This window comes from Mus pahari, chromosome 5 (assembly GCF_900095145.1).
Source record: "Mus pahari chromosome 5, PAHARI_EIJ_v1.1, whole genome shotgun sequence".
Classification (NCBI taxonomy): Eukaryota; Metazoa; Chordata; class Mammalia; order Rodentia; family Muridae; genus Mus; species Mus pahari.
This window is the reverse complement of record NC_034594.1, coordinates 33,730,704-33,742,759: the sequence shown is the minus strand read 5'-3', so window position 1 is coordinate 33,742,759 and position 12,056 is coordinate 33,730,704. Positions and strand designations below refer to the sequence as shown.

The window sequence follows — 12,056 nt, the reverse complement described above, 5'->3', positions numbered from 1 at the left end:
TTCATCACAGGGCTAACGTTTGATGAATTTACACTAAATGAGCTCATTAGGGATAAAACCTCATTAGACGCAGAAGTAGAACATTGTGTGCATGTGTGTAAAGGGTACCACTTTCCTAGACGCCCTCTGTTTACCAGCCAGTAGTGGTACTCTGATATCCTGCTACGATGTTCTGCTTTGGCCATGGGACAAGGGTGACTGGGCCAAGTGACCATAGACCCAAAACTATGAAAACAGGAGATACAATAAATCCTTCAATCCTAAGGGGTTTTCTTAGACTTTTTGTTGCTGCAACAAGTAACGGAGAAAAGCTTAAAAGGTGGTACTGTGTCTCACAAACTAAGAGGCTTCAGTCCAGCATCATGAAAAGGGTGCTGTAGAGCAGAGTAGCTCATAACACCGTGGTCAGCCAGTGGAGAAAGAGAATGTCCGCATTAGCAGGCTTTCTGTTTTCCTCCCTTGACCTACGTCCAAGGTCCAAAAATGTGTGCAAAGAACTGGTATGCTACTAGGATGTTTGAGGGATGGAGATACAGTTTAGTTGGTAGTGTTTACATGTAGCCCTGTTCAGTCACCAGCACTGCATAAACCTGGCATGGCCAGGGCTTGGAAGGTAAAGGCAGGAGTGTCAGAAGTTCAAGGCCACACTTGGCTACATAATACATCTAAGGCCAGCCTGTCCTGCATGAGACTCTGCTACAACAAACATACAACAATAACCACAAAAACCCACTGAATTGTTGGTGGGAGTCAGTGAGTGGAGATGTGGCAGTCACTGCACAGTACAGAGAGCACCATGGCCTAAGAAAGAGGAGACTTAATCACTGTCTACTGTCCTGTCTCTCCGGACGATGGGCACAAAGTAAAGAAGCTCGTATCTACTCACTCTTTTTTATGCCTTCAATTTGTAAAGAAAAACAAAACAAAACAAAACCAAAAGACATGGGCAGATGTTAATGGAGTATCTGGACGTATGTCTTACTTTTTTATTGCTGTGAAAAACACCATGAGCAAGGCAATTTATAGAAGAGTTTATGTGCAGCTTACAGTTTCAGAGGGTTAGAACCCATAACCATCATGGTAGGGAATGTGGCAGCAGGCAGGCAGGCAGGCAGGCAGACAGACAGACAGGCAGGCAGAACATTTGAGCAGTAGCTGAGAATTTACATGTTGAGACAACAACCATGAGGCAGAAAGAACAAGCTAAGTAGGGATAATGTGGGCTTTTGGAATCTCAAAGCCTGCCCTCAGCGACACACTTCCTCAAATAAGGCCATACCTCCTAATCCTTCTCAAGCAGTTCCACCAACTGAGAAGCAAGCATTCAAATGTATGGGCCTCTGAGCCCATATATTCTCAGTCTATCCACTATAACATGCATCCCTGGAAGAAGGAAAAACAAAAAACAAAACAAAAACAGGTTAAGGAGATTCCTGCCCATGCTACTATATTACTCAGTGTGGTATTTCTTGTGTAACAAGAAGGAAAGCCCTCAAACTAACCCCCCATAACTGGTTCCGCTGCCAAAATACAGGTCTACAGCAGTCTAAGCTACATGGAAAGAAAATGGAGCAGCGCAGTGGAGAAATAACAGTTATTGCCATTCTATTTGTGTCAACTGCTAATAGTGTGTTTGCAAAGTTGGAAGTAGGGGAGGAGAAAAAGTAGAGAACAAGTGTTTAACGAGGCTGTGCAGACACCACTGATTCCTTTGCCTTCTATGGACAAGATGCTGGAGAGGAAGGATCCAGCATCCTCTGCAGGTGGCACATCTAGGAGATGCATACTAGCCAAAAAGGCATCAGGCAGAAAGGAACAAAGGAGAGTCTGGGAAGACTTTTGGTTTTCTAATTAAATACAGAAATAATAGCCACCATCACATCCTTCTCCCATGTAAGACCAAGTTTTCAAGGTTCTCCTGCAGTCAGCCATTGTGGAGAATTGAATGAGAATGGCCTCCATAGGCTCATATGTCTGAAAGCTTGGTCCCCAGCTGGTGGAACTATTTAGGAAATATTAGGAGGTGTAGCTTTGTTAGATAACTTGTGTCACTGAAGTGGGCTTCGAGATTTCAAAAATCTTTCCAGAGTTAGCCCTCTGTCTCCAGCTTGTGGATGGAGATGTGAGCTCTCAGCTCCTGCTCCAGCATCATGAGCCTCTCATGCTCCCCAACATAAGGGTCATGATCTCTAACCCCCAGGTTAAATATTTTTTTCTTTGTCGTTGATGGTATTTAGTCACAGTTATAAAGTAACTAAGACAGCCATACATATAGTACATACATACATACATACATATATACATACATACAAGCAAAGATGTGCCTCACCATGCAGCACTTACATATAAGCGGAGACATGGCTCACCATGAAGTACTTACATACAAAGATGTAGCTCACCAGCATCTTAGTTTTTGATCCTGTTGCTATGAGGAAAATACTCTGACACAGACAACTTAGTGGGGAAAGGGTTTATTTACTTTCTTTCACAGTTCAAGGTACAATCCACTATAGCAGGGAACTCAACACAGGAGAAGCTTAAAACAGCTGGTAATATTATATCCATTGTCACAGAGAATAAGAAACCCAACTATTGCTAAGCTTACTTTCTCCATTTTATAGAGTCCAAATCTCCTGTCATGGAATGGTGCCACCCATCCAATCTTAATTTAGAGAATGACCTATGAACATGGCTCAAGGGACCATCTTGTAGGTTATTCTAGATTCTGTCAAGTTAGTAACACTAACCATCATAATTCCATCCTCTTCAATTGGAGACTAAAACAGCACTTTGGCCGGGCCTGGTGGCGCAGGCCTTTAATCCCAGCACTCGGGAGGCAGAGGCAGGCGGATTTCTGAGTTCGAGGCTAGCCTGGTCTACCAAGTGAGTTCCAGGACAGCCAGAGCTATACAGAGAAACCCTGTCTCGAAAAACCAAAAAAAAAAAAAACAAAACAGCACTTTGAAGTTATAACCTTCTAACCCTGACTTCATAAAGATCATGACCATTTTATAGTATAAAATTCATTCAGTCTAACTTTAAAAGTCCAAGGTCTCTTATCTTAACTGTGAGTTCCTTTAACAGCAAAACAAGTTGTAACTTCCAACACAGAATTTCACAGAATAACTATTCCTATTCTGAAATGGGAAACATTAGGAAAAATAGAAAACCAATTGTATCAGACCTAAGCCAAAATCCACCAAGACAGACACCAAATCCTACACACCTGTGCCTGGAAGCTGTGGGCTTATGATATAGTCAGCTGGGTTCCTCAAGGCTTGGGGAGCCCAGTCTACTTGACCTGCTACCTTCAGCACACACAGGGGTCTCTCCTCGGCTGTCAATGGCATTCCATGTTACTATGTCTCCAGCAATAGCAGGTACAAGAGAAAAAGGACAGCAAGGAGGGATAGTGACACTTTCGTATTCTCTATAAGGGAACATTTGTAGAAAGGAAACTCATGCATACTTTTAAAGGTTTCAGGAAGGTGAGATTCGATGGCCTTGATGCATGCAAATCTGGTTTGTTGCACAGGGGCAATAATGAGGTAAATGGGAAAGAGACTGTAAGGACGTATAAGCACTTATCTTAGATGCAAGGATCGCCACTAGCCACTTAGAAAAGACTCAACTTTGGAATTACTGACTCTCTTTTTCATTTCCTAGAAAGGGCTTTAGCTGCAGATGAGAAGGAAAAAGTAGATTTGGAGAAGGTGTTAACCCTCTGTCTCCTCAGATTGCTGACTCTCTGAACAAAGGACAGCTCAAATACTAAATTCCTGTTCCTGCTCACTGGCATACCTGACGATAGGCAACACCAACTCTGGTATTGTGGTTATAGAAGGAAGAGGTAAACAAAACCACAGCTGCATGACCGGAATCCCTCTCAGGCCTACCCTCAGCTCCCAGACCTTGTGATCTCCACCAAGAGAGTTCAGACAAGAAATACAGAACACAGTGAAGAGAGGTAGAGTTTATTATAAAATAAAACAGAAGAGGTAGTGGTGGACAATGACCAAGGGGCCACGGGGTACAAGATCAAATTCAACAATACAATCTATGTTCAGTTGTGCCTTATCTCACCATGGGGAAACAAAAAATAATGTCAAGCTTAGGAGAGCCCTTGTAAGCAACCACAGTGTAGGCATGGCTGAGCAGTAAGAGGCCAGCCTCCTCAGTGACCTAGGATAGCCCTCAGTAACTGGGTGGCTGTTACAGACAGGAAGTGTAAGATGAAGACTCGGGATGCAAATGTGTCTGCTGAAGTGGAGCTGTGGAGCTTTAAAGTCAGTTTCTCGCTCATCCCTCTCCTCCAGATCTGATAAGCCTGAAACAGGAGCAGCAAAATGCTAACACACTCCCACAGTCCAGGCCCTGCGGTGTAGCCTCTGACTCATAGCTCTATAGCTCAGGCAAAGAGAGAAAATCTTACAAGCAAAGAATCTTAATTACTAATATTCCAGCAAAAAAGAAAGTACCTTTGGCACATCTATGTCTCATTGCTTCTGCAAAGGAGCACAGAATAAACACTGCTTTAATTTTAAAAGTGATGTTTGACAGTAGCGATAATAAAAACTGGTATAACCTTTTATTTAAAACAAACAACTCATTCACTCTTCATATGTATACCAGGCTATTTGTAAAAGCATGTTAATAGAAACATTATTTATAATAGTTCTAAACTATAATTACTCAAGTGTCCAGGATTGTGCAAAAGGATACCATACAACAGTAAAAGAATGCACTACAGTCATAGCCAAATCATGAACAATATTGAGTGAAGGGGTAGAAAAAATATATCATATATAGATATATATTCAGGATTCTATGCTACAAACTGAAAACTAGGAAAAATTAAAACTATACTGTTTAGTCACATTTATTTATATATAGATGATAGAACTAGACTCGGTGTCCAGATCTCCCACATTCTCCTCCAGGGTATACCCTGGGTTCCACCTCCCTTGCTTCACCTTAATCTAACTATTCACCCATTTAGCCTGGCCTACAACCCGTGTACCAGCCTAGTCTAGCTTTCATTGCAAAGAAACTCTCTGCTTGGCCCAGGGTTCCCAAACAATAGGACTTCTCACACATATCCAACCTTTCTGCCCAGACAGATCAAGGAGTGTATACTGTCCAATCCCCTCTGCCTACCAGACTTCCATCTCAAGCCATTTCCAACCTCTAGACCCAATGTGCCCCCACACCTACACTGCTTCCCCAACCTGCCCTGTCCACAACAAACTCAGAACAACCAATATGCCAGATCTCCTCATAAGAATACAAACAATGTAAAGGATCAAGCCAGCATCTTCTCTAAAACTCCCACCAACCCAAAGAGAACCACCTAGATGAACTCCAGGACACAGAACTTAGAAAAACAATCATAATTTCAACTTCATCAGGCAATTCAAGGAATCTAAATAAAATACCAAGAGAAAGATCAATGAAATTAAGGTGAAAGAACTTCAGCAAGCAAGCGTCGCTGCCCTAACATCTGACAAAATAGACTTCAAACTGAAACTAATCAAAAGAGATTAAAAGGGACACTTCATTCTAATCAAGGGAAGAATTAACCAAGAAGAAAATTACTATCCTAAACATACATGTACCAAATTCCAGAACACCTAAATTTGTTAAAAAGGAAAAAAAAACTACTACTGGATTTAAAGACATAGATTAACATGATTAATAGTAGATGATTTCAATATCCCACTTTCTCCAATAGACAATTCATCTGACAAAAAATAAACAGAAAAACATCAAAATTAAACATATATCAAGTGGACGAAATAACTAACAGTGTATTCTAGTCAAACATCAAAGAGTACACATTCCATTCAGTAGTGCATAGGAGCTTTTCTAAAATAGACAACATCTTAGGATGCATCAAAAAATCTTTATGAAGAGGTCTAGCATACGGGAGCATGGTGATCTGCAACATGGTAGAATACACAATCGACTTCCATGAATAAATAGCTTTTCTATGTAACACAGACATACATTCTCATTCACAATGTACTCAAAGAAAATACTGTATGTAGGAATAAACCTAACCAAGGAAGCTATAGTGATTTGGATCGGTATGACCCTATAGATTCATGTGTTTGAATGCCTGGCCCATATGATGTGGCACTACAAAGATGTGTGGCTTTGTTGAGGCAGGTGTGGTCTTGTGGGAGGAAGTGCGTCACTGTGGGGGCAGGCTTTGAGGTCTCCTCGGCTCCAGTAAGGCCAAGTGTGGCACACAGTCTCCTTCTGCTGCCTACACATCAAGAGGTAGAACTCTTAGCTCCATCTCCCAGAACCATGTTTGTCTGGGTGCTGCCATGCTTCCTACCATGATAATGGGCATCATGAAACTGTAAGACAGACCCCAACTAAATGTTTTCCTTTATAAGAATTGCTATGGTCATGGTATCTCTCTTCACAGCAATAAAACTCTAATTAAAACAGAAGGGAAGCATCTATATAATGAAAACTTTAAACCTGTTAAAAGACACACACACACACACACACACACACACACACATATACACACACACACACACACACTGAGGAAAGACAACCCAAAATATATAATTTATACATATTGAGGGAGTAAAGCGCTAGCTTAAGTTGGCTGCTTCTTTTTTGTTATTGCTCATATCTAACCCAGCAGCAGAGCAGAAACATGTCTGGATCTGTCATGTGGTGCTATCCCACCTATCGCCTGCTTCCAGGCAGCTGCCTAGGCTTTTGTCTAGATTATCAAATAGCTTCCAAACTGGTCTTCCTACGTTTACCCCTGTGCTTGTATCATCTGGGATAGGGTGGCCCGCCCGATGAAGTTAAAGTTATGTCACAGCAATCTCTGATGCTGTGATTGGTCACTTGGGAAAACCAGAACGGTTACAGTAGTGTTCACATGGCGTTCACAGCCTGCGTAAGTTGCTTCCATTTCCACCCCATGCGTTCTTTTCTTTTCTCAAGAACAAACTGAATTTTACTGTCATGGTTCAGCTGACAGACAAGCTCTGTAGGGTCAGGGATTTTTGTCTGGTCCCTGTGTCCTCCCTTGTGCTTATAGCACATCTCGTTGGCAATGAACATTCAGAAAATAGTTGTTAGATATGTGAGGCAATTACGTGTTTCTAATGAAACCACTTTCTGTTGGTTATAACACCAGATGATATCTTTCATTTAAACTGGTAGTAAATGGATACAGCTATTATTCAGTGTGGGAATGGAGTCTATGTCCACAGAAGTAAGAGTTCCCCTTTCAAATGCATTTCGCTTTTGCTAATACATTGGTTATGATATTGGGCTGTGTGTGTGAGTGTGTGTGTGTGTGTGTGTGTGTTTCCTGGAAGTTACTAGCCTAGAATGTCTTTCAAAATATTACCCCTAAACACAGAACTATACTTATTTGATAATTGTGGAGTAATTTTTACTTCCATTCATTTTATTGTCACTATTTTTAATGCTGTTATCTTAGGATTGCTATCACTGCATCAAAGCACCATGACCAGAAGCAATGTGGGGAGGGAGAGGTTTATTCCTGGTCACACTTTTATGTAATAGTTCACACTGAAAGCCATGAGAGGAACTTAAGCAGGGCAGGAGCTGATGCAGAGGCCATGAGGGGTGCTGCTGACTGGCTTGTTCATCATGGTTTGCTCAGCCTGGTTATAGAGCCCAGGATGACTAAGCAGGATAGTCCCACCCACCATGGGCTGGGCATTCCACATTAACCATGACTTAAAAACATGATGTACAGGCTTACCTACTGCCTGATCTTATGGAGGCATGTTTTTTCAATTGAGGTTCCCTCCTCTAAGATGACTATAGTGTCAAGTAGACAAAAACAAAACAAAACCAAGCTAGAACATCTATGAATATAAACAAAAATGTAACATACATATGTATATACATATATATGTCTATACACACATACACACACAAATTTAAATGACCACCACAAGTGTAGGCATCTCAAGAAATAGAATATAGACTGGGTGTCAAATAGATGGCTGAGTGGTTAAGAGCACTGGCTGCTCCTCTGGACAACCTGAGTCCAGTTCCCAGCACCGAGAGTGATAGGTCCAGGTTTAACTTCATGCTTGCACTGTTTGTTGAAGATGAAGATGTTGCTTTTTCACCAGCATACGCTTTTAGCATCTTTGTAAAGCACTAAGTGCCTGAAATGCTGTGTACTCGTGTTTGGTTCTTCTGTGTCAGTTTTTATACCAGTACCCTATTGTTTTTATTACCACAGCTATGTAATGAATCTTAACATCTGTTACCCTCCAGCATTGTTCTCTTTTGCTTAGGATTGTTTTGGTTCTCTGGGATCATTTGTGATTCTATATGAGTTTTAGAATAGTTTTTTTTTTCCCCTTCTATTTCTGAGAAGAGTGAGATGGGGATTTTGGTTGGGATTTCATTGAATCTATAAATAGCTTTCTGAAAAAAATGGTCATTTATGTGGAAAATACATATATTTGCCACAAAGTGGCCCAGTTTGCTGGTTTCACTATGCCATAGCTTATGCGGGTCAAATTCGTAAGCTCCAGGCTTAGCGAGAGGTCTCATCTCAAAATAAGGTAAGGTGTGATCAGGAAAGACCTGCATGTAGACACAAACAAATACAGACACAAAGACATATACACCTGTGCATTCGAGTGCACACACACATACACAGAGGGGAAGAGAAAGGAAGAAAAGGGAAGAGAAGAAGGAAAAAGAAACAGGGTGGGGGGGGAGGGGAGGGAGAGGGAGAAAGAGAAAGCTATGCTTCTGAGGCAAAAAGTAAAGACAGAAGACAAGCCCATCCACCCACAGGAGTGCACAAGGAGTTACACAGGTCGCTGGAGTAAGGCCTCTTCAGAGACTATGAAAATGCCCAGTGTAAAGGGCAGATTTTTTTGGCTGGTGTCAGAACCAGAAAAAGGGAGAAAGGAGGCAGCAAAAGAAAAAAGCTGCCTTTCTAGGACCTCAAAAAAAAAAAAAATCAAAAACAAAACAAAACAAAAAAACAGATGAGCTTACCAGGAAGGGTCTGCTAAGGAAGGAATACATAAACACATCTCATTAAGGTTTATTAATTTATTTACCTATTTTAGGTTTGAGGTAGGGTCTTGTGTAGCCCAAGCTTCCCTTAAACTAGGTGTGAGGATGACTTTAAACTCCTCAGCTCTCTACCTCCCAAGGCACACACTACCAAATGGTCTTGGCAGGCACTCCACTGTGCTATAGCCCCGGTTCCTCCCATCTTAGGTCTTGTATGTTTCTTTCTACCTTCTGACTTCAGTTCTTTCTCTTCAGGTTGCAAAATAGAATTTAGTCCTATGCAGGTGAAGTGCCTGCTGTCTCCATCAAACCATGGACCAAGTCCTTTGCAAAAGGGATTACTGGCATTAACTGTACTATGGCATTTGTAGCATAGACTGACACCACATTTGTATTCATGTCTCTAAAGGGTTTCTAGATAGCTGCTGTGGGCATCAGAATGGATCTTACTGTCATGGAGCATGCGATTTCTATCAGAGGTAGGAAACGGGTGTGTGTTATGTCCCAAATGGTGCCCGGAAACAGCTGGTTTAAAATAGCCCTTTATTTCTCCCTGTGTATAATTCCCTAGCACGGGAGAAGTCCACAAACCGACCAACCAACCAACAAAACCCCAAGAATCTGTGTTTGTCCCACGTCGATTCAAGTAAGGTTACAATCCTTTTGTTGTTGTTGTTGAGCCTAGCATAGTATCTTGGCTGTTGTGGGTGCCAAAGACGACAATGCTTAACAAAGATCTAGCTCAGCACAAGCAAGAAAACAGTGTACAAATACAAATGAATACGCCTCACGTCCAGGAAGCAAACCACGGAGGATAACAAGTGGCAGAAAACCATGCCTTAAGGTTGAAAAAGCCTTCCCCAGGAACCTTCAACTAACTGTATACCTAAATGGGGAACAGCAACTAAAGTAGAGGTCTCAGCGGCTGGGGTCCAACCGAGGCCAACTTAACCTGGCTTGTTTTCACAGGTCTCGAGGGCGGGACTGGACTCGGGCTGGGAGGGAAAGGAACCTTGTTCTGAGGCGTGGTCTCTCCCCCTAAGCCGCCCACCTCACTTTCCTGTCTGGGTCCCGCAGCCTCACCCCTGATTCATCCACCAGCCCGTAGATCGGTCCTCCGGCTAGCAAGTTTGTTTCCATGGAACTAAAACAGCTCTTTAAACCAACCCGCTCGCCAGCAGGGTTGCTCCGGCACGCAGGCGCACCCGAGGTGAGGCATGCCGGGAAGTGTAGTTTTCCCGGCCCAGCAGGGCCCTCCGCTTGGGGAGGGACCCTGGCCGGAATCCCTCAGCGCTCGGGGAAACGCAAGATCACGTGACCCGGATGACGCCAAGCTCCATTGTGCTCCCAGCAGAGCACGCTGGGAAACGTAGTTGCTGCCCTTTCCTCGCTTGTGTTGGCTTTGCCCTAATTACTAGGCACTCCCTGCAGGAAGCAAGAAGAGGTCAAGATCAGATGTTTTCAGTTGTTGGAGAATAACATCTGAACTATGAGAAACTAACAAATATTTTGTTAATGAGCGCACGAATGTAAAAAAATAAGCTCGTTCTTGTCAAAAGAATCCACTCGGTCCTCTTTCATGATGATCAGGTAGAGAGTAAGCCACACAAAAGCTACTCTCTTGTCTTCTGTCTCTTCAGCATAGATTTTTGGTTCCTTGTTGACAGGTAAATGAAGCCGGAGGAAAGGGAGGAAGGAAGGGAAAGAAGGGAAAAGCCGGGGAAGGAGAAAAAAGGTGTCAAGTTGCTCAGTTTTGCCTTAAAAGTGTTTACACTTGGTGAAAACCCTTCTATAGTGAAGAAAGTGGTATTCAACTTCACCTGAGGTTCAGGGCACAGGACCAAACAGTTGGTGCCCCACACAGGGCAATTAACAGTTCTTCCTTCTGACTGAGGGAATGAACCTAATAAACCTAGTCAAGTCTGAGAGTTGTCACTTACCAGGTGTCTTGACAGAAATGCTATTCTGAATCTTTTGATGACTGGGGCCTCCTGAGCTGGGGAGGTTACCTGCCCATCAAGCCACAGCTGTTAAGACATTCATAATACTGTGAATGACCCATGAAAAGAAATGCCTTTGTTCAAATAAAACTTTAAACATAAAAATGAAAATGCATTAGTGCACAAAAAAGCTGGTATTTTTCAGTGTATATATGTTTTCACTTCCAATGACCAAGATTTTTCTGTGGAACAGATGAAGGACACATGTATGCACTCCACAGAAAAGCCTCAGGCTTGGTGAGATGAGAAATTTCACGTTCTCAAGTCTCCTGATTAGGCAGTAGTCAGAGAGTTAAATTGAATAAATTCGGTGCCTTTCACTTCTTGTGTCCATCACCTGGCAAGTAAGAATTTAAGTGAAACAATTGCAAAGTCGGAGAAATGGATGTAAAATTTTCAATATTTTAGATAAATTTATCAGCTAGAGCTTCGGTTTCTCTTTATTTGAATATTCATCACATTCAACATCTAATTTTGTGGTTTGGGCAGATATTTTTGTTTATTTGTTTGTTTGTTGGGTTTTTACTTTTTGAGAGTCATGTTAATATAGTCTAGGTTGGCCTTAAACTCAAGAAAATTCTCCTGTTTCAACCTCCTGAATGATAGTTTCAAACATATATTGCCATACTCTGCTCCTAATGTTGTCTTTGAAGAGACTAGACACACTTTATTTTTTATCTCCCTCCTAATTTTCAACTAATTTTAAAATGTTGACTTCATTCATAAAACAAGGTCATTTTATTCATGGAAACCATAGGCATTCCTCATGTAACCATGTAGTCTCTCACTGCAACACTGAAATTGCCTCCTACCTGTTCTTTTAGTGTATCCTTTTATATTTACTTTAGAGATCTTTTTAAAAAGTAAATGTTGTCACCTCAGTCTCCACTTAACACCATCTAAGAATTCCACTTATTCAGCTAACATTCCTTTACTGAACAGGATGAAGCTCAAACTGCTTATGGTTTCAACTTACCCACTAGCCTTCTCTGTCTCTAGTCC

The 12,056-nt window shown here is 42.0% G+C and overlaps 1 protein-coding gene across 1 annotated transcript in view; it reads right to left on the bottom strand.

The window, feature by feature from the left end:
* Ccdc150 (coiled-coil domain containing 150) overlaps positions 1-10,334 on the bottom strand; it is a 90,530-nt gene extending 80,196 nt beyond the window's left edge. The window contains exon 1 of the mRNA XM_021199047.1: positions 10,138-10,334. Within this exon, the coding sequence (XP_021054706.1) occupies positions 10,138-10,194 (57 nt within the window). The 5' untranslated portion in view covers positions 10,195-10,334. The remainder of the gene's footprint in view (positions 1-10,137) is intronic.
* Between the last annotated feature and the right edge of the window lie 1,722 nt (positions 10,335-12,056).